Source organism: Lepisosteus oculatus, chromosome 8 (assembly GCF_040954835.1).
Source record: "Lepisosteus oculatus isolate fLepOcu1 chromosome 8, fLepOcu1.hap2, whole genome shotgun sequence".
NCBI lineage: Eukaryota > Metazoa > Chordata > Actinopteri > Semionotiformes > Lepisosteidae > Lepisosteus > Lepisosteus oculatus.
The window spans coordinates 25,996,807-26,020,734 of record NC_090703.1 but is presented as its reverse complement, the minus strand read 5'-3'; the positions used below and the strand labels follow the sequence as shown (position 1 = coordinate 26,020,734).

The following is a 23,928-nucleotide window of genomic DNA, read 5'->3' as shown; positions in this document are numbered from 1 at the left end:
AAAGGTCGCTGCTCCTCATTCATCTGGTAGTGATGCTGAATCTTTGTGCCAAACAGATTGAAGGTGCACAGGTGCAGAGGGCAACTGTGGTGTTCAGTGCAGATTGAGGGGCAGAACTACCCACTTTCATTCAGGAAACAGGAGTCTTATTTTTAATAGAACCGAAAGGAGAGACAAGCACAACTCACCTTCAGTGTCCAACTATTTTCATAGGAATGGAAAATCTTTGACATATTACAAATGAAACCCAGTCAAGATATTTTTTTACATAATGATCAAGGAATTTTATTTTTTATCAGTTTTAATATCATTACAGAAAACATTATAGTACAGAGTTTTTCAATATCTCCCATTGCTTGTTAATTTCCACATGAATGCTGGTTCACTTATATCTGTACATGTTTCTTTTTTGTTATTTCTGTACATTTTTTGATTAGTTGGTTAAAAAGGCTGTCAGCACTTAAGGAGGTTATTTTTTTGTTTAATCAAAAGGTTGTTTCCAGTAATTCCACCCTCACAGGCGGCGGCGTGCCGAGCCAGGTGGCTGCTGGGATGCTTCCGGAATGCGGTGTCGGTAGTGCCACCAGACCCACACGCTGCCTCTTTGCTTTTGGCACTGTGCACATAAACACGACTCACAAGATAAACGACAAGCAAAGCTCTTTGTGAAGCAGTTATGAAGCAGACTAATAAGGGAAATAGCCGTGTCATCTATGCTAATATAAAGGAAGCAGACAGCCTTGCTAGGGGCACTTAGTATCTGCAATATTTTTTTTATTTTTATTTTTTTTTTAAAGATGAGAAAATAACACAAGTTTCGCAGGCACCTACAGCTATTTAAAATGCTACTGCTATAAGATCTAGCATTAAACACACTAAGCAATTGCAATGAAAGAGAAAAAAGTTGCCTTAATATATTATTTTACAGAATAAATCTCTTATTTTTAGACTTTTTCTTAAAAGTTATTATATTTATTTTCTTTGAAATACTGTTTATTCAATTCTTTTTATTTGTGTTCAAGATGTTGACTATACTGATCAACTTTATCCAAAATCAATAAAAACTAGCTGTGCCGTTGCATATTACAGGATACAGTCAATGATATGTGGACATGCACCGTAACCACTCCCCTCTCAACCAAGACATCATAGTCGGCCAATCACCATGACATCCACCACCTCCCCCTTGTGGAGCTCCACATACTGCTCTGTCTTTGGAGGTAGCATCAACAGTCCATTTGCACTGCGCATACTCATCAGGCGGCTACTCATCTGGTTCCCTGCATGAGAGGCACAGAATGCTGGTTTGAAATGTGCTTTTCACTTGGGTATCCTCAGAGTCCAGAGGAGCCCCCAAGCAAAAAAAACCACACACATTAGAACCCAAGGAACACAAGAACTACTGATTTTAACCCAGTACTCAAGATTTTACTTCTATCAGTGGGGCTGTTTTGACCAGGTGTAATGTGGATCTGTTTTTTTCTGAATGTAGGCAGGGTCCAAATGCTAATGTGTTTTTATGTCTAAATGACAGGATTTGTCATTCGAAGTGAAGGCTGAAGGTGGTCTTTACCTCTCAGAAAATCGAGGTTTTGCAAGGTAAGGGGGAGGGGGATATTAAAAAACAAAGAGGGTGTGCATTTAGGACTAAAGGCAGGAGACATTTCTATGCAAAAAGAAAGGTGGAGATCAGGGAAAAACTGTCCAGCTATGTTAGTGACACTCAGAGACCCATAATAAATGAGCAAGATGGGAGAAATGGCCTCCTTTCACTTTTACCTGTTCCTGTGTTCTTACTATTTTAGTTGAAACAAAAGCATTTAGAAATTATTAAAGGAAAACAAGAGGAGAGCATCTCACTCATTTGACACGATGGTTAGAAATGGCCACTCCTACCTGTACTTTGTGCCCATGGCAGTGGTTCTTGGTGATGCCAGGTCAGTATGCAGCGATGGTACTCAGGCCGTGGGTCCAGCTTAACGTCACAGGATAACTATAGGTGAGACAAGCTAGAATGAGCTATCTGCAGTGGCAGTGTACTGATGGGAAGAATGTTAATGAGCTTTATGACCCCAGCACTGAGAAGGTAAAGGCTACTTCTCCATTCCTCATGAATCCATATGTAATAAGGTAAAATAACATCAGAAACAAACATATTGTGCCTTTACTGGTTTCAAGTTATCTAAACATTTACTGTATGTAAACAAGAATTAGTGGAAGCAGCAATATTCTATTAAGCCACGTTTAGGCTTAACAAGTGAAGACACTTTTCTGGAGTGCATAGATCTCTGAATCTACCTTTTCTAGGATATATAAACCCTTATGCATTTTTGTTTTGTTTAATGTTTAAAAGTTCCAAAATAGCAAAAAGGTCCAAACATATTATTTCCGTGTCCACTACACCACAGTCCTGGCCACCCACAGCAGAAATAAAAAATGTATTCAAGTTAGAAAACCGCTTATGAGGTCCAGTGAGGATTTCCAATGATTCTTAGTGAGAATCAGTATCTTCAAGTTTACATTCCACCTGATCTCTGAGTTTTATACTTTGTATACAACTCTTTGTATACTATTGCGGTAACAATCATGATTAGAACCACTGCTTGATTTCCTTAGAGAAGTTACTCACCCTGGCCTTAATAATGGTTGGCCTTGGGTCCAAAATTCCCTGCATTTTCCTTAGAGCAGGAATGACAAATAGATTGCAAGTGACCACAGCAGACACTGGGTTGCCTGCAAGAAAAGGAGTAGTAGGACTGAGAGAAGTAATGTCACTGGGGTACAGTTACTCCATACAGAGGACTTGACTGGAGCTAAACAAACAAGATGGGATGTTTGCTTACTTCTGAGATGAGGCATCTTACATTATTTGTGCCACTTTTTCCATTTGTGTGTGTTTATTTTGAAGGTGAATAAACTGGTAAGAGATGGACACCAAGATAAAGTTCTTCAAGAATATTTTAATTGTGAACTATGAACTCACAGGTATAGTGTATAACCTTTTTTTAAAAAAATGCTCAATCGCCAGTTATTGATTCGGAATAGCCAATTGTGTGTTTTTCTTTGCACCTCTCATTCTTGCAGCTAAAACTCTGCAACCTCACACAGGATAGAATAACTTGTTACCAGTTGTGCACTGAGATTTGGGGAATCCTGGTCACAGTCAGCTAGTGACATAACCCAGGTTTGAACCTTAATTCACAGAACTCAACCAGTGCCTAGGAACTTGAGCCACACTTGGAAGTTCTAACTTTTATCCATACAACACTCATAAAAAGCCTATTAATTCTGTCTGGTCAGACAAGCATTTTCCCATGTATGTTACTTTTACTCTACTTAAAATGTTTGTTCATTTGTGAACAAAGAAGAAATAGTGCCACTAGTCCCTGCCAAAAAGAGGATGTACAGTAGAGTGTTTGAGCAAGTGTTCAAATGAGTTGCATTTTAATTGATTTGTAAACACAACAAGCAGTAATATTAACAGCTGCTAGTTCCAGGAGGAGAATGCTAGAGACAAGCCCTTTTTCTCCCAGGAGCACATACTTGAAAATTGTCTCAAGCCCTGTCCCTGCACTTGTACACAGTCTTACATGACACAGTGGTGCAGGGTGTTTAGCTCCAGATTAATTGTATACAGTTCTACATGACACACTGGTGCAGGGTGTGCACCGCTAGAGCAGTCGTACACACAAAACACAATGTTCCAGCAGCTACGTCACCTTGCAACTCACAACTGGCAACCCACTGAAGCTAAGCAGGTGTGAGCCTGGCCAATACCTGGATGGAAGACCTACTGGGAAAGCTGGAAGAGGTGTTAGTGGGGCCAGTAGGGGGTGCTCAACCTGCAGTTTGTGTGGGTCCTAATGCCCCAGTACACTGGCGAAGATACTATACTGTAAAAAGCACCATTCTTTGGATGAGACGCAAAACTCTATGTGGTCCTTAAAAATATCAGGGCATTTCTCAAAAAGAGTAGAGGTGTTACCCCAGTGTCCTGGCCAAATTTCCCATTGGCCTTTACCAATCATGTCGTCCTACTAATCCCCATATATGAGTTGGCAACATAAAAAAAAAAAGGATTGGCAACATCACTCTGTTTTCCTCCCCACTGATAACTGGTGTGCGGTGTGCAGTGAGCATACTGGTGCACTATGGCTGTTGTTGCATCATCCAGGTGGTGCTGCACATTGGTGGTGGTGAAGGGGAGTCCCCATTACCTGTAAAGTGCTTTGAGTGTAGTGTCCAGAAAAGAACTATATAAGTGCATGGAACTATTATTGTTGTTGTTGTTGTTGTTGCAGGGTGTGTAGCTCCAGAGCAGTTGTACACAGTCCTACAGGACACACTGTTGAAGGGTGTATAGCTCCAGAGCAGTTGTACACAGTCCTACAGGACACACTGTTGAAGGGTGTATAGCTCCAGAGCAGTTGTACACAGTCCTACAGGACACACTTTTGCAGGGTGTATAACTCCAGAGCAGTTGTACACAGTCCTACATGGTAGACCTGTCATGTCTAAAAGCATATCTCTGCTCATGCTCTGCTTGAAGAATAATTCTAGGTATCCTGGAATGTTTCTCTTAAACATGTAAAGAATACTGCAAAGCATAGGTGCAGGCTCTGCATTTCCACAACTTTATGAAGATATTAATATTTAAATCAGCTAGGCAAGACATGAACAGTGCCATGCCAAAAGAAAACGATTTTTGGGCTTTGTCAGGCCAAAAAGATAAAAAATGCTGGTCTAATCTGCACTGAAAGAAGCCCTCAGCCTTTCTTCAGTGAGCAGAGCTGTTCGTCACCAATACCCTTATCACATTTCTAGAGAGATAAGTTACCAATGTAACCGGTAATGACTATTGCAGGTTCAGCGCTATGGTATGCTGTAGCAGATTTAGTCTTTTTAGTTCAGATCAAGTGCAACATGCAGGTCCAGATTCATAACTAATAGGAAACCCAGGCCTAACTAGAGTTGGTTCTATCCATAGATACCCGCTCCAAACACCACAAATACATAATCCATAAAACCTGCTACCAACATGACCTGGAGCCACTATAGCACTACTCTTTAATTTTTGTAGCGATTATTATAATGCTGAAGAACAATACAGTAGGCTGATGCAGCACATTCATCTCTGAAATTTTCTCAAGTCTCATCACTAAAAATGATTTGTAGTCTCTGATGTTTTGATAACAAACTGAAGAGAATCCCAGAGAAAGTCATATTCACTTGAAATACAATTAATTTCCTGAATTGTGTGACTAAAATTGCATATTTTGTATGAGACAGACAAGGCAGTGTCAGTGCTGGGGGTACAAAAAGGGCCATAGGCCAAGGGAAATCTGTCACAAATCATCAATCACAAAACACTCATCAAAAAGACACTTTCTCAGAAAACAGAACAAAATGCTGATACATGGAAATCAATGTCCACATTTGCCTTTTTCTTCTCCACATTAAGATCAATTTTGAGTTTGCTTTATAAAAGGTGCAGTGTCCTGTATGTTTTTTTTTACTTTTTATTTAGTTAAGGAACAGTAACCTTGACTTTTCTTCACATGCAAATGAGTGCCCAGTAGTTACCATTACACTCTTTGTATTTTTATATTCCGTTTTCTGAGCTACCTGTACAGTCAAGCTTGTTGATCAACATGTATAGCCACCTACTTCCACGCGTGGCAGTGGGAGTTTGCTTGCTTGGCTCAGAGTCAAGTGGTGGCAAGCAGGCTTCAAGGAAGGTGGAGCCTGTGTCTCTGAAGCTGAAATTACCTTTGGGGAATATAAACAGACTGAGCAGTCACCGCAATCTGCACCCTCTGAGCACAGGAGCGGGAGGGGGAAGAGGGAAACACAGTGGGGAAAACGTGGGGGTGAAAATGCAGCAAACTGTCACCAAGGACTCAAACTTCAGCACAGTGCAACCCCATTATTCCCTGTGTCTCAGTGAGTACTGCAGTCTGGTAACCATAAGGGTTCCCTGTGTTTGCAGGTATTCACATTCAGCTGAGATCACTGAGAATAGAAAGCTAAGACTTAAAATGAATGACATATAAGTTAGGGAAAATATAATGAAGTGCCACTCTAGCTCCTAAAATGTTTGCAAGGTTTATTTGTGAAATGTATCAACCGGAAAATAAAGAAAAATCCATAATGGCAGTTGTGATTACTATTTGTTAATGAAGTGTGCCTTCATATTATTTGTGACATTCTTTTGGGGCTGCAAAACACTTACAGAAAACAAAAGATGTTTTCCACTATTTGAATTTGATTTCTCTGTAGTACACACTCAGGGTGTGAACCGTAAACAAACACTTTTTTTTGATGGGGAAAAGGTCATTTAAGGGGTCATGAACATTAACTAAGATTGGAGCCAAACCAGTATGACATGATATGATACCTCACAAATCAGCACCTTAGCAGGTTTTAAAACGCATACAATGAAAGGTGCATTTAGATACCTGAAGAAATCCCAATTAAGGGAGATTTCTGCTGTATTCCCAGATCACTCTATTCTTAACTCATGGCATTTCTCAATAATGAAAATAAATCTGGTGAATCCAGGTTCCAGTGGCTTATTTTAAGAAAAGATTAATACTGAAGACTGAACCTGGAGAGTCTGGTTTCAGTCAGGGACTTCTGCTGAACTAAGTCTCAATATCAACTCAAACTTGGAGCATTGGGCTGAATGGAGAAGAGCAGTTCTTTTCAAAAGAATCAAGGGAGACTGGTGTTACAAGAAAACATTAGGTTTCATACTGTAACTAACAAAATACAGGCACCAGACCAACAAAGTGCCAGCTAGTTTCAATTACCAAACCACAAGCCACAACCAATAAAGACAAGCAAAAATGCTTTACTTAAAATTGAAGGACTGCTTCTACAGATAACAATAATAGGCAAGAATGAAGAAATAAGGCAAGTATTCAAGAACAGATCAAGGAGAACAAGCTGTTGTCATAAATTTATGCAATAGGGGACCTCCCTCAATGACAATGGTAGAGTTTTATGCTGAGAAAGCGCCATTAGAACTTCGGATAGGACACAAAACAGAAACAAAAAAGGAAATGACTGCACCCAAACCATGGCAAGAAACACAGACCTCTGAAATATCATAAACCCATCAGATTTCTTCAGTTTATGGGGAACCAAGCACTTAGAGCTGTAAATGTCTTTAGATTGACACCACATGTGCAATCGCCCAGTTGTCAGGAGATGATTTATCCGACTAGATCACATTTATCCTTATCTCACTAATCCATTGTCTGTACTCTTTGCACAACTGGATTGACAAACGTGCATTGCCAGACATCATGAATGGTATTCTGCTTCTTGGCAGACCATTTTGATGAAACTGACCCAGGTTGAAATTTCCATTCAATTGATCTGCAGCTGCTTGCCTGTTTTGACATGTGCGTCAAATGAATGTCTGCATCGATTACTCTAGTCTATATCTCTTCCATGGTTGACAGGCTCAGCCTAGGGATCTATTTTAAATAATAGTGCGTTTCCAAAGAAAAGCTGAAAAAAGCTCTTTAACAGGAACAGAATTTTTTCCTTTTAAGAGGAAATAGTGCGCTTAGTCTCGAGGCAAGGTCCTGCAAGAGAACACTAAACAGCCGCGTGAGCATTTAATGTTGTCGCCACTATGAGTGAACGCAGCCGTTGTAAATTGTATTGGAGAAGCATTCCCATCCGGCAGTCAGAAGAGTGAGGACAGAGCGTTATTTCTGGTCTTTGGGTGCCCTCTAGTGGTAATTAGCGGATTTTGTGGGGAAAAAAAGTCCGATATGGCACACTTCATGCACTCACTTGTCAGGAAATGCCAGCACATGGTGGATTCTGCAGTGTTAGAATTAATACCATTTAGAATCATACTGTATCTAAACAATTTTACATCACTTTTATCATTATTGTGAATTTTATAGTTGAAGCTTGTACAACTAATAAGCTTTAGAAAAGAGTACTACAATGTTAATATGCATAAGTGCCTAGCCAATGGAAACCCCACTGCAGTGATCTTACTCAGGGATGTAATAAGAAAAACTACCCTGTCTCAGCATCCCTACTGCCCCTGCTGAGCCCACATCACCCAGTTACCAGTGGGGCTGATATAGCCTGTTCAGCCTTCAGCAGCAGAGGCTTCTGCAATGTAGTGAGGGTCTTGTATTTATCAACTACAGCCATAGACAGATTTTGGACTAGTGCCAATTTAGAGACTAAATCTGCTTCTCAAAACTGTTGTACTTTGTTGTGATATACTAGAGATACTGTAAGTATTCTAATTTGATGATAGCTTATTGCCTCTGAATTAGATAGTGCCTGTTATAGTTAAAGCAGAGAGCTTTACAGGATGTCACTGAAAAGCTGTGTGCCACAGGAAATTCAGAAGATCCCATGGCTCATGAGGACGAAGGTGGCATACATTTATTTAAGAAGTACAACTCAGGATATACATTCTGATCTATCAATGGGAAACAGATGAAGTGTTTGCACTTACTCATTATGTACTATAACATAAAAAGCGCCTGGTTCAATAATTCTGACTAGACTGCACTGTGATGTCTTGTTGAACACTTCATTTTAGGATTTACCAAAACTTGCGATTAACTGTGTCTCACTAGAGGACAGGGTCTTGCTAGGACCATGGTCAGTGGGGCTGCTATTATGCAGTGTGGAACATGAACACCAGGTAATATCTAGCCCTTCACAATGAAAATGCTGGAACCAAACACAATATCTGCTAGCAGGAAAGGCTGGAAGGCCAGACCTAAGATGTGTATGACATGGCAAACATAGGGTGGTACTGGCTCTCTGTTAAGGTTTACAGGGACAACCTTGGCTCAGGAGCTTTGTCAAAGAGACTTTTTTACATTCTCAAATTCCCTCCTTACTTGATGCAGCTTCCTGACAGACTAAAAGGAGAATCATTTCCCCTGACTGGCAGATCAGTAGATATTATTCAGGTTGTGTGCCAGAGTGGAGAGTCTAATGCACAGGGCATTTGCATTTTAAACATTTACAGTAACTGCTAAATAGGTGATGAAATGTTCACAAATATCAGAGATTTAATGGTTCACTATTTATAGCTATTTAGAAATGTTATCCACTATACTGTATGTTTTAAATACATTTCTTCTCAAAAGCACACAGAAGTCATTTTGTACTCTTTGTACCACTTTTAAATCAGGATTGGTACAAGAATTAGCAATGTTTAAAATGCAGGAGACAATACTACTCATTGCTCCATTTATAAAACCAGAATTAGTTTAAATAATATTATGACTGATCCACAATTGTAATCCACAACTGAAAGCCAATAAAACCAAATCTAAGATGAAACAAGAGATGATTATTGGAGGATGGCAGCCATATGAATTTCATCATATCTGAAGGGTGATGTTAGATCTCTAAAATATTCCAAAACAATAAAATGTTAATCTATTTGTATTTGTTCACTTCGCTGGAATCTCACTAAAATCAAACAACTTCAGAGTCAAAATGAGTCCTTCCTTCATACCATTGAAATAAAGGTTGATCAGGTTCAAAAGTGGAGACTGATAATAAGTCAATCAATGACTTATGATGACTATATAGGACACAGCACCTTTAATTTGAGAATTTTCATTTTCAGTTAGACAACAGCTTAATTTCACACTTTGCTTTTGGTGACTGTTATTATATAAATAAGCGTACTTCCAACCAATTCTGAGATAAATTTAAGAATGACTAGCATTTCTGAGAATGCTTTACTGGATATGTAGCAATATATAAACTGGCTAGAGTAACTGTAAAGTTTGCTAGAGTTGTTCTAGGTTTCTTGTAATTATGCAAAGCAGAACTTGTAACCAGGGTTGCAAGGATATGAGATATTGCCAAATCACCAGAACTGCATTAGTTCCTACATCAACCGTAAATACTGCCTAATCTTTACATTCTATTGTAGGTTTTATAGTTTGAATACTGTAGAATGTCCTACAAGTTATATTAACAAGTGTTGATTAGAAACCACTGGCAATGCTTGTATTATAAACTGGTTAAGAAAAAGGCATGGGGAAGCATATTAAAGTTGATTCAAAATACTTTAGCAATAAAAAGAAAGGTGCAGTAAGTCCTGGAAGCAGGCTCTAAGAAATCTGTTTCAAAGTATTTTCTGGAATAGTCAATTAGGGTAGAAAATAACAGACTATAGGACGAAAGAACAGTAGAGTCACTCAAAACACACATACTGTAATAAGAAGGGAACAGGAATAAAATAAGCAAGGAAAATACAGATACATGTGTTTCAGGTTCCAGGAAATACCACTGTTACATTGCTTACTATTACTGCTATAACATATAATTACATCAATATTGTTTAATGCACACAGTGAAACATCAGTATTCTCAAGGGTTAAGTACCAAAAGGTTTTTGTGGATGGAAAATTAATGAATGCAGGAATTAATACCTTGTGGGAAAAACAGAACATACTATCTATGCTAGGCTTATGAAACTAGCATTTCTGTTGTAATATTTTTGTTTCAACCTTTAACAACAGGATTTCAGAAATAGCAATTAGGGTGGTAGAGTGGTGTTGTGGTTACCATTGCTGCCTTGCAGTGCTGGGGCCCTGGGTTCAATAATGGACATGGGTTTTATCTGTAAGATCTCCTCCAGCTTGTGTAGGTTTCTGCTAGGTCTCCAGTTTTCTCCCACAGTCCAAAGACATACAGGTAAGTTAATTGGCTTCTGGGAAAACTGGCCGTGGTGTGAGTGTGTGTGTTAGTGTCTGTGTATGCCTTGCGATAGACTGGTATCCCGCCTTTCTCCCATTGATTGCAAGGATAGAAGATGGATGGCTATGAGTAATCATTAATACTAAATAGATTTAATGAAAATGAGTACTTAAAAACTTAAAAAAAAACATTGACTTCCTACTATAATTCAAGTTATTTGAAATGAAAACAAATAACTTAGATCACTGTTATATTATAGCTTACTCTGTATTAGTACGTTTTTCATTCTAAATAGAGCTCATTTTATTTACTTTTTACATCTTGTTTTTATTACTATTATAAATGCATCACTACTGTACTGTAATAAAGTTTATTAAAGCAAAGTAATAAAAAACATATTTTTTTATGACATGCAAGAAATGACACTGTATTAACATAGGTGACCATGGAGGTTTTTTAATTTAACATTTATTTTATTTCGCTGCATCATATACTGTACAGGCACTACTCTTATAAAAGATCGCACATCTAACGCTTTCCTGAAGAAAACTGAATAAAGCATAACACATGATGCAATTCTACAAAGATATGTTAACTGTTTGTTAGCCAGGCTATATCTTTACTACACAGAGAAAGTAGATCAGTGAGGTTAAAATACTGTGGAAGTGGGTGCCCACATTTATGCTCCTACTGCGTAGCTCATGAATAGGTGAATTTGGTGGTCACTTAATTTACGAATATCAAGGTTTTACTGTATATGAAATACTAGTTGCTATTAAAGCTGCTATAGAAAGTCCTAGATGGATTAAAAGAAAATGACAGCACATACAGTAGGAATTTCAGTGTTTTTTTGCTAGAAAGTTAAATTTGCTCACTGCACATGTTTGAAGGTGAACATCTAGCAAGACACAACACACATGTGTGGAACAGAAAGCTAAAGATTTCTAACTTAAATACAACTATGAAAATGTAGCTAAATTCCATTGTAATAAAGAAAAACAAGCAAAATTGTATAACAAATTTACCAACTACGAAAAGTTCAGGGTATCTAACCCTTGAGAATACTGAGCTTTTATTTTGTGCATTAAACAAAGTTTACAGTAATTGCACCAGATTTCAGTTCACCTGCATACAGTTCAAACTGCCACCCTGCTTAGAATACATTAAACATGTTGCAACATACAAACACACAAATACCTGGAAGGGCAAAGATTAATTTCCTAGCACCATCGATGTCCAAGGTTGCAAAGGTTGTAGGGAGACTGGAATAAAACAAAGAGGAAAAAAGAGAACTCTATTACATTGGGGCTGTTCAAAAGACAATGTGCTATGACACAAAAAAACAATACTTTATGAGAAGTGGGAAATCTTTATGTAAAAGCCACCTTTTGAGTAGAGGGAATTTAAAATTGAAATTTCCAAATCAGACAGCAACACTCAAATGCTTTGATCATCATGTCTTTAACATTTAATAACAAATGTTTAAATGTTATGCTTTGATTGTTGATTTTATCCTAAGAAATGTCAATGTTTTTAAATATTGTAAAAAGGACTTTGTTCTACTTGAGACATTTATAATGGGTTATAAATTACATCCTAAATGTAAAAATGCAATTACTTAAAATGTGAATTATTTCAGAACTACCTGTAGATATGCTGTGTTACTAAAATTAGATTTTATTGTGGAATTCCATGATTGCTTGACAAAAACAAATAAGCTCTTTTTGGAGAGAGGAAATGTGGAAAAAACTGGATTGGATCAAAACATAATGAAAGCTTTTAGTTATACCAAAGTGCTCTGGATATATTAATGGACACAATTATACTGGTTTTGGATTTCTGGTAAAGAGGGAAGAGTGGTTCCTACTGCTCAATTAACTTGGCTTGTATTGCTGATAAGTCCTACACTCCTAGCCTTGTTCTCCTAGTTCTGCTAGCCTTGCAGAATGTAGCACTTGAAGAAAAAAAAAACTTACCCTGGTTTCATAAAAACTCGTCCAAAGTGAATCTGGGCATGAAGGTCGATATCCAGCACCTGCTTCAGATAATCCTGAAAGGAAACAGGGAAATGCTTCCTAAGAACACTTCCAATCATACAATTACAGCAAGAACAGGGTAAACCAAAACGCAAGATCTGCAAACCAGTGGTTAGAGAATCCAAATCCAATGACATGTTAACATAATGTTTTCTGCAGTACACTCTCACTGGATCCTTCATGTGTAATTTACTACTCTGTGTCCTTCTTTAAATTTTTATGGGCTTTGTGGCCTGTTGTTACATGTTTCTGTGTCACACTAAAGGGCAACTAAAATTACTACTGTCAATGACAGCAGACTGCAAATCCTGAAAGGGAGTTAAAATGGAATAATGGAATTCTTTTGGCTTAGTGAGACAGTTAAGCAGAATAATAATAATAATAATTGCTTACATTTATATAGCGCTTTTCTGGACACTCCACTCAATAAGCTTTACAGGTAATTGGGACTCCCCTCCACCACCACCAATGTGCAGCATCCACCTGGATGATGCGACGGCAGCCATAGTGCGCCAGAACACTCACCACACATTAGCTATCAGTGGGGAGGAGAGCAGAGTAATGAAACCAATTCATAGATGGGGATTATTAGGAGGCCATGATTGGTAAGGTATGGGAAATTTGGCCAGGACGCCGGGGTTACACCCCTACTCTTTACAAGAAACGCCCTGGGATTTTTAATGACCACAGAGAGTCAGGACCTCGGTTTTACGTCTCATCCGAAGGACGGCGCCTGTTTACAGTATAGTGTCCCCGTCACTATACTGGGGCATTAGGACCCACATGGACCACAGGGTGAGCGCCCCCTGCTGGCCCCACTAACACCTCTTCCAGCAGCAACTTTAGTTTTTCCCAGGAGGTCTCCCATCCAGGTACTGACCAGGCTCACACCTGCTTAGCAGGGTGATATGGCTGCCGGCTAAAATTACTACTGTCAGAGAAGCTGTCAGAAACCAGAGAAGCTTTCCTAAGAGATATCGCCAAATGAAAATAACAAAGAGGCACGTCTTTATACATCTGGAACAAGCTATGAGTTATTGAAGTTGACACACTGGCTTGCCACAGATCATTAAGCTAGTAGCATAATGATATGAATGGCATCTTGTTGTTTTGACTGTGGAGTCATGTGGGATGTATTTGGTGTGAAGGTGCTCTCGACTGAGATTGCTGCCTCAGTAACCACAGCTGAGAAGAATGAATGTTAACGAACCTCAGCTGTAGAAGTGGTTAAAGAGCACGCTGAATGCTTCCCTGAGACAGATTGAGCCAGGACTTCAGTCCTGAGTTGGCTGCAGTTGTAAGAGGACGTGGGAGATTAGGTCTCCTGTATGCAGAGGCTCAGCAGTGAGACAGCTGGGCTGAAGCAGGATAGCAGCAGGTGTGAGATGCTCCTGGTGCGGGTGCTATTGGGTGAGTGATGACTATTGGGTGACTTATGAAACTGACACAGAAGGCATGGAGTCGGAAGATGCACTTAACAGAAGCTGTGTTAGGTAAGCAGTGGTGCCTAGGCAGGGGTTCGAGGTGCGCCAGAATCTGTAGGTGAGGAAAGCGCAGTGATGGTTGGGGGCTTGGAAGGTGTGCCAGAAAGTGTGGGACGTGAGAATGAGGCACCGGAGAGGTTGTGTATGAACGGTATATATGTAATTTTAATTAGGGAATGTCTCTTGAATCTTTGCATGAGGTGGCAAATAAGAATGTTAAGTAGTGTGTGAGACCCATCCAGGTGGTGTCACGAGGTGGCGCCAGCGGCTGGAAGTGGACCTGGAAGTCCAAGGGCTGACTGGTGGTGAGAGAACCAGTAGCCATCAGTGGGAGCAGGAGGCTCATTGTTGGTGGCTAGGAGCAGAGAGGCTCCTAACAAGTCATCAAGGTGAAGCTCGATGAGCCCTAGTAACTGCGAGCGAAAGGCTTGGAGAGGACAGGGATCCCAAGCTGGACCTTGGCATGGTTGTGGTGGAAGCTGGGCTCTCGGAGAATGTGATCCCTTTTGTTCAGGTTACCTTGAGGAGGAGGCCAATGTTAACATCACTCTGGAGGAGAGTGTGTGTACAGGTACAAGAAAATTCAGCAGCAGACTGAAAAGGGGGCATTTCCAGAGTATTAGACATGCCTGTTAATGTTCAGGTGGCGGCCCAATACCCCCAGGGCATCACATTTTGTTTTAAATATGACATTTTCCAAGTTTAAATAATATTACTTTTTCATCCAAAACAAGACTTTCTAAATGAAAAGTGTTAGTCTACCTTGGCCAGGTGTGAGCTCTCCTGTGGTCACTTAAAAGTTGCTGTGTTACAGTAAGTGTAAAGAAACAAGACAGAGCACACTCAGTGACCCACACAAACCTGAGATATCACTGCCTAGAATAACTCCCAGCTTACTTAGAATAACTTACAGCTTTTGTATTGTTCTAGATGTGAAATTTGCTTTGCAGGCAGGTAAAAGACATACAACATTACAAACACATTAACAAATAAAATACATACATGTACATGTATGATGAGAAAGAATAAATAAAAATAATTATATAAATAAAGTAAAATATACAATCAATTGTCTAAATTAAGCAGGTTGATAGCCATGGGAATAAAAGATAATTTAGTTCTATTACATTCTAGGTAGACACCCAGATGAAAGGAAATACATTATACAAGGTTTAAATTAATTATTCAAGGAATGTTCATGACAGTCAATGCTTATGTTGGTCAACTGCAGTATTTGATGTAGATGAATGAAAGCTGTATCTACACAGCTTATAATTGTGGTGGCTATCTTCACAGTCTTGCTTATTCTGTTTTTATTAAGTGTATAATATCAAGGTTACAAAACCAGGTTAATGCAGTGAATGTTAGGACAGATTCGGAGATTGGAGAATTCAGCAGGACAAAGCCACCATCTTGGTATATTAATTTTATAATTGATTCTATTTTAATATAATACCATTTTAATAAATTAATCAAAAGTAGGCATATTAGCAACTTTGAAGCATTATCAATGGCACACAGATCTATAAACAGAAGAGAAAGAGTTAACTCTTGGCACGCCACTTCTGAAAGCTTTACAACCGATGATCTAAGAAAACAGGAAATTTAGGGAAAAAGAAAAATAACTTCAAAGGTTAGATAGTTTGAAAAAATGTCTACATTTGAATGCAGTACTACAACTGAGCACAAGATGGAAACATTGTACTGAAGATTTCTGCAGGAATAAGGACACAAGAATTTAAGTAAGGTTACAAATGAGAAGAGGCCATTCAGGAGTTTATTCAGTATATTTACCTAGTTTTGTACTGTACTTAGTAATTAAGTGATCCAAGGGGCTAATCCAGCCATTTCTTGAAAGAAACCAAAGTATTAACTACAACCAGATGGCTGTGGAGCTTGCTCCAAACTCCCACAACTCTTAGGGTTAAGAAATGCCTCCTGTTCTCACTCCTAAATGCTCTTCCACGTAGTTTCCACTTATGTCCTCTCATTTGTGTCTCCTTATTATTTTTGCCTTGAGGACTTTGCATATTTATATTAAGTCCCCTCATAAATTCAAGACTAAAAAGATTGAGTATCTTGAGCCTGTTTACATAGGACATTCATTTAAGGCACAGAATGTATTGGATTGCTCTTCTCTGGAATGATTCCAGAGCAGCAAAATCTTTTTCTAATGTAGTGTGTCAACATAAACTTCCGTCTAGAAAAACCTTGCACTTGTCTACATTAAATATCATCAGCCAGTCTGGGTGTTTGCCCTGTCTATAATTTTATCTTTGAATTTTATTAAAAAGTGTTTCAATTACAGAAAAATAGCTGAGCCACAAATTAACTTACACTGTATATACTGTAAAAAGAAAGTGAGTTCCTTCCTGTTTTCATAAAAAGACCACTACTGAAAATAATTATTTTAAATAGCTTAGTACACAAAATAAACATAACATTGTATAAACAGTCTTCCAAAAGCATTGGAACAGCAAAAGAAAACTTATTTTTGACTGTAATTAATTATAATGAATGATAAATCTAAATTAATATATGTTTCATTTATGGGTAATTCCATGTGTAATATTAAAACAAAAACATACTTTGTTCTAAAATGATCACAAGCAATTGGACATATCTACTTAAAATAAATTTCAAAGTGCAAAAGTCAGTCATTGGTCGCAGACTCCTTTGAGGAAATGGATAAAGTGTGTGAACCATTGAGCTAAAAAAAACTGTGATCATTTTGAGATGCTTTGCTACAGCCACTTTGAGTTACAATATTCCCCATTCTTGGGATGTTTGCACACCTTTTCTGTGGTATGTAAAATTCATTCAGAAATTAATTTAAATCTGGAAATGTACAGTTGTGCATGAAAGTAAATTACATTTGTCACTATGGTTCACATTTTACCAGTAATAATAATAATAATAATAATAATAATAATAATAATAATATAATAATAATAATAATAATAATAATAATAATAATAATAATAATAATAATGTTATTATTATTATTATTATTATCATCATCATCACCTTTTGTGCTTTTGTCCATCTGGCTTGGACAAGGAAAAAATATTACATTTGGAAATACACACAAGTATGTTCTATTTTTTCCCAATTCTATATGATGCGTTCTTGCAATTGGTGTTCAAAAACACATCACTAACTTTTGTCACTTGACACCATATTTAGGAATAATGTAATAATGAATAATTTAGGAATATAATAAGGAAAGTTAATTCGTATATGACTATTTTGAATAAAAAGTATATCCTGAAATCCTAAAATATATCCTATATCCTATAAATATATATCCTAAAATATATCCTGATCTAAGTAATTTTTCTCATTTTGTTATAGTTTAATTTAGAGCTTTGAAAATGTGAAATTTAAATGTTTTAATCTCTTTTTCGCCTCCTACAGTACCTTCTCTCCCATGGAAACCCCTCCTGAAGTGATGATGACATCTGCGCGGCTGATCCCTTCATTGAGGGCATTAAGCAGGTCGTCAGGACTGAAAGAGAAGAGAAACAAAATGCTGATGATAACCTGATGAATAAATTAGATAAAACAATGACCTCATCCAAAATATTTGGGTTTTAATTTACTTCAATTAATTTGCTCTTTCTACATCCAAAATAAAAACTAAAACTTTCTAAGTGTTTTTCTCTTTTCCAAATCAACATTAATTGGGGACAGAAAATATACATCTAAAAAATGTAGTTGCAAAGCCTCTTGTTTGTCAATGGCCATAAAAGATACAACATTTTTGGTAGATTGCTATTGTTCCCTACATTGCATTCATAAAGCCATTTGATACCTTGTTAAGGGTTTAAAGACGTCAAACTGGAAACTGCACTTCTATTTACAGTACAAAGTTGTGGTACAAGGGCCATCAGGACCATCAGGGATTACGCCAAATGAATTTCTCTTCCTCATACCTGAAATATAATTTTCTGTGCTGTGAATTGCTCTGTGCTATCTGTGTAAGAATAGCTTTATAAAAATGTATTCAATATGAAATAGTAGGGTATCCTATCTCACACCTATTGTACATTTAATTTTTTACATTCCCTATTTCATGTTCGAGTTTTCCAAACGACTGATAATGCTAAGGAAATCACAGATGAAAACTACCAAAAACTGGTTGCACCGCACTTCATCTGAACAGATGGGTAGGTTCTCTATATTTAAAAAATAAAACCTTTCTGTCAAAAAAACCCCAAAACATATCCATTTTCAATTATAAAGGAAAACAATAAAGAGTAAAAAATGTGAGCATTTCAGAATCTAGTACGAATATGGGAACAGAAAATTGGTTCTGCGTGTATTGCTTTCCTATGTGCATTTTCTAGGACTCCTTTGGATAATGTGTGTTTTCTTGAACTTGAAAAATGAGACGTTTTGAGAACTGTACTAAACCTTTTCAAATGTCCAACTGTTTGTTTTCATGGCTCGCACAGAAGCCATCACTCAAATTTTGTGCAGCTTTAAAGTAAGCCTTTGAATACTGATGTGAAATGAAAACAAATGTGAGACATCTGTAGTGCATTTCTATCATATACTAAAATAATTCTCTCCAAAATTCTGCACTCCAGCAATCCTTTGCAATTGCTGGCCATGGAAAAAAAACTGTTCTAAAATATGAGAAGGCTCAGTACTGATGGGATTCCCAAAATTTTACAGAAACACTTTCTGGACATTGCATGAAAATAACAGGAAGGGAATGTCTAAAAATGAGTCATTCATTATGGTTTTCACTGATGCTGAATGAAACTTCTTTCATTCAGCCTGCCAAGAGAGTTCCAAAGATAAGGCACAAGTTTGTAAAATTTGGCAAAAGATTTCAGTAGGCTTAATACTAAAAGAAATAAAAGCATAATTATAATATCTAATAAATATAAAAATAATACAGCATTTCCACTAGGCACTTTGGGATTCACTTAAAGATGGTTCTGCTCAACTTCTAAAAGAAAGTACATGTATAACTAAGTGTTGTCTTGCAACGTGTGCTAAATAAAGTGTTAAGTATTTAAAGTTAGAATAATTTGGTTTACTCTGTTTGGCATAAGACCATAGGTCATATAATGAACCCCCATGCAGACAGAGGAGTGACCAAAGGACCATTATTTCCCATACGGTGATAATGTAGAACATTTGTGTCGTTATTTATGAGCACAGGCAAGTGTATTAGAAAGAATACAGTGTCTTGGTGAGGTCTGAATAAAATTGTAATGATACTACGCATTTTATACTACTTTTATCCCATAAAATCCTAAAGAGCTTTGCAGCTAGAAGGAGCAGATGTGCAACTCCAGTCAGGCATGCGATTGTAATTCTGCACTAACACCTAAGCAACACAGCATATGTGACCCACGTTAACATACGGTAACAAGTGAGCTGCATAGACCATAGCATAACTTCAAAAATAACAGATAATTATTTTCATTCTGGGAGTGTTTGCTTTGCGAGAACTGTTCCTGCAGACAGTAAAAGTATTTTTCTTAATGAAATCCAAAAAGTTTTTGTGAGAGGATGTTATATTTGATACTAAATATGTAAAAAAACCACATTGTATACGATTCCTCCTTTGTTTTCTGTATTAGTTCTGAAAAAGAGTATTACTCTTATGAATAACCAAAGTACAGTTTCTTTGCGCTGGTAGCTGTCCTTGGGTAAGAAACGGGTAAATGAGTAACAGGAAGCAGCTAAAAAGCCACACAATCTAGTAGGTTTGACTTTGCGATTGTAGGCTGGCACCTCTAGCCTCTTGAAAAGACAGATTCAGTCAAGCTTAGTTTTACTTCTGAAGTCCACTGTAGTAGCTTTGCCTTTATAGCTGAACTGTTTTTATTGTCTCAAAACCTGTCCTTTTAATTTTGCTTTTGACCTGTTCATTACTACATCTTTTGTTTTATTCAGGTCTGCTCATACACACTTGGCCATGCATGAAAACAACCTACTTGTCCCCAACGATTCCCAGGTTGATGGTGGGGTAGCCATGTTCCTGTATGGTAGCCAAGAGTGTGGACCTGTTGCTGTCTCGTATCTTCCCAGGGTGCAGGTCATCTTCTGGATTCAACAGCTAGAACACAGGTGTAAAGGCCAAGTTTACTGCTCCAGCTGTGTTTTATAGGCATAAAATGTAACTGAGGGAAAAACTGTTGTCACATAGTGCAGAGTGAAGAGTGTGTGACAGTGAACGTTAAGGCATTAAGATATGTTATTCAGGTAAACTTTTTGTATCAATGACAAGTTTAAAAATGGAACAAAATAAAAAGCAGAATTTTTAACTCAAGCCAGAATCACTTGGGTATGCACTCTGTTTTGTGAGTAAAAATGATTTTAATGGTCATCTGAAACATTGAATAGCAGTGGTAAAGACATATTTTTCTGCTGTTAAGCAATGTTTATAGGTGCTGGAGACAATCCCTTAAATTACCTAATAGAGTGGATCATTGATTATTTACTGACCAATAATATTTTTTTCTGTGTTTTCCTTAATTGTCAAGGCTGATCTGTTAAAAGTAGCAATATAGTCAGATTAATCTTGTGAAGCACTAAATGAGAGAAACGTGTACAAACGCTGTGTTTAAATGAAATTTAAAACAATGTTTTAAAATAATGTGCAAAAATATTATTACTATTCAGCATTTTTGAAAATCTGTTAATCTGTTCCCGGTAGGACGCTGGATAATTAATGTAATTATATACTGTACAAATTATAAATAAAAACGTTTTTGTTATTTTTACTCACTGAAGAGAAAATAATTCAGGTCTACGAAAGAACAGCTTTGCTTTTGTAAACGTATTGCCCATCTGTATAATTAAGTTATTTATAATGATGATTTTGTTAATCTTTCCTGTACAGCTATTTTGATTTTTACTTGCCAAAGCGTTTTGATCTTTTTCAGATTTCTGTTGGATTATGTTTTTGACCCCACATAAAGTAGTTCATGGTACATTACACTTTGGTATAGACAATGGTTTAGACATTAAAAACACAATAACAGCAGTGTTTTTGAATGTGGTGCTGCAAACAAAAAAATACTGTTATCCTGACTGACAACAGAGTCATCCAGAACAGACTGTAAAAAAAAGCTACAACGAAGAAAAAATAAGAAGCAAGCTTTCAGTGTTTCTATTTTACCTCATTCCCTGTTGACATCACTGCAACCACTGGAAATTTCTGAACTTCCACTTCTGTGACTCCCACAGTTGCTAGGAGACCAATTTCTGAAGGCCCCATGTGGGTGCCCTTTGCCAGCACACATTCTCCTCTTTTAATGTCATGGCCTATGGGTCTAGAAAAGATAAGAAAATTACAGGGTGAACAAGCCAGACTAAATTTAAGAGTACAAATATGCTCCCAGGCTTGTGGAGCTTATTAAGCAAAGCAGATTCCAAGCTGTCAGACCTAATTTTTACATTATGTATTCTAAAGTACAGTCATGTGAAAAAGAAAGTATAGTACACTCTCTTTCAATTGAATTGTTTTACATATCAGGACATAAATAACAATCATCTGGTCCACACTAACTTCTATAATTAGACAAATCTAGCCTCAGATAACAGACAACACATAACAGATTTCACTATGTCATTATTTATTTAACGCGTAAGCCAAAATGCAGAAACCATGTGGGAAAAAATAAGTATACCCTTATTGCTTCCATAGGAATTAAGGAAGATAATTAGCAGCCACGTTCTGCTAATCAAATGCAGTTGATTAGTTGATCATCAGGAAGAGTGACCACCTCTATAAAAACAGAACTTTTGGCAGTTTGGTGGTCTGGTGCATTCAGGTGTGTGTTAACACCATGCCAAGGAGAAAAGACATCAGCAATGATGCAATTGTTGCTGCTCATCAATCTGGGAAGGGTTATAAGGCTCTTTCCAAACAATTTAAAATCCATCATTCTACCGTGAGAAGGATTATTTTCAAATGGAGAACATGGGAGTTGCCAATCACCACAAACACCTCTTATCAACCGTCATGCATGGTGATGGAGGGGTGATGATTTGGGCTTGTTTTGCAGCCACAGGACCTGGGCACCTTGCAGTCATCGAGTCGACCATGAACTCCTCTTTATACCAAAGTATTCTAGAGACAAATGTGAGGCCATCTGTCCGGAAGCTAAAGCTTGGCCGAAATTGGGTCATGCAAAAGGACAATGATCCCAATGACACCAGCAAATCTATAACTGAATGGTTGAAAAAGAAAAGAATCAAGGTGTTGGAATCTCAAAGTCCAGACCTCAACCTCGTTGAGATGCTGTGACGGGACCTTAAGAGAGCTGTGCATAAACGAATGCTCTCAAACATCAATGAACTGAAGCAATGATGTAAAGAAGAATGGGCCAAAATTCCTCCAAAACGATGTGAGAGACTGATAAACTCATACGGAAAATGATCACTGCTAAATAGTAGTAATAGCTGAAATAGTTATTGTTGCCCAAAAAAAGTTCTACAAGCTACTTAAACATGTGGTGTACTTAGTTTTTCACACATGGCTTCTGCCTGTTGGCTTATTTTTTGTTAAATAAATAATGACATAGTGGAATCTGTTATGTGTTGTTTGTCACATGAGGTTAGATTTACCTAATTTAAGGACCTGGTAAGAACCAGATATTTTTTTGTTATGTCCTGATATACGGTATAAAACCATAGAATTGAAAGAGGGTGTACTTTCTTTTTCACATAACTGTACAGTATATGGTAAATATGCAAGTATCAGCAACATGCCTTATCCAGTGTTGCATTTCTTGTTTTTCAGTCTCATATACTGCTGTTGTTACAAAGTAGGTAACCTAGTCTATTTTGTGGCAATATAACTGTGGCACAATAACTACTCAGAAGATGCTATTGGATTTTTCCCTAACATCTAGTGTCTACAGCAGCACTTTCTAACTCGGGTGCAGGGGAACCTTCTGTTGAATGTGATGTCCTTATTTCCAGAGAGGGAAATTTGAAATGTACTGTATACGTTTATAAATTTGAAGAGTATGCATTTTAATTTTTTGTAACTATCACACAAAAGATACAATTTAAAAGACATGAACAAACCTTTTAAAAATACTCATGCTTAATATATCCTACAAATTAGTAACATAACTTCATATATTTTTGTGAAACAAACAGGGAACAAAGTTTGAAGAAGTTTAAAAGTCAATAAATTAAATTCCTTAAGCTATAATTTTATCCATATCTGAAATCCTGACATCTAGGAATGCTGATCTAACAAGAAAACAATGAAAATTACACCATGATTATAATGGCATGATTGAAAGAAAACCATTTAAAGATTTTTCTGGAACTGGAAAACAATGGAAGTGCTAAGGGTACTAGTATAGAACTGAGCTGACCTGGAAGAAAAAAACAGCAGGTTTATGGGGTGCCAAATCTGGAAATTAGGAACTCAAGCTTTAGAAAAACTTGTGAGGATCACTGCTGGAGCACTCATGGTAATTTCTGCCTATGTGCAAGGATTTTACATTTGTTGTTCTTCCACTTTGGATTTTTTTTTTTGCCAAATTAGGAAAGCCAAACCTAACAGCAGGTTGTGGAGATCACAGTCAGAAGAAACAAAGAGGACGACATCATCCGCAAACACCAGACATGTGGCCCCCAGGTCCCCAAATTGGATACACTCCAGTTTGTCTGTCCAGTTACACTCAACTGTATCTTGATATCTCATCCAT

The 23,928-nt window shown here is 37.5% G+C and overlaps 1 protein-coding gene across 13 annotated transcripts in view; it reads right to left on the bottom strand.

Moving 5' to 3' along the window:
• Positions 1-259: 259 nt before the first annotated feature.
• The window catches only part of gphna (gephyrin a), a 479,030-nt gene continuing 455,361 nt past the window's right edge, over positions 260-23,928 (bottom strand). For 8 of the 13 annotated variants that reach the window (XM_015351213.2, XM_015351214.2, XM_015351216.2 and 5 more), the window contains 9 exons: positions 21,378-21,531; positions 20,191-20,312; positions 17,654-17,741; positions 12,690-12,763; positions 11,911-11,975; positions 5,668-5,769; positions 2,630-2,733; positions 1,897-1,993; positions 260-1,280 (listed from right to left, as the gene is read on the bottom strand). In XM_015351213.2, the coding sequence (XP_015206699.1) occupies positions 1,147-1,280; positions 1,897-1,993; positions 2,630-2,733; positions 5,668-5,769; positions 11,911-11,975; positions 12,690-12,763; positions 17,654-17,741; positions 20,191-20,312; positions 21,378-21,531 (940 nt within the window). In that variant the 3' untranslated portion in view covers positions 260-1,146. The remainder of the gene's footprint in view (positions 1,281-1,896; positions 1,994-2,629; positions 2,734-5,667; positions 5,770-11,910; positions 11,976-12,689; positions 12,764-17,653; positions 17,742-20,190; positions 20,313-21,377; positions 21,532-23,928) is intronic. The other 5 variants (XM_015351218.2, XM_015351219.2, XM_015351222.2 and 2 more) reach the window with 1 other exon arrangement.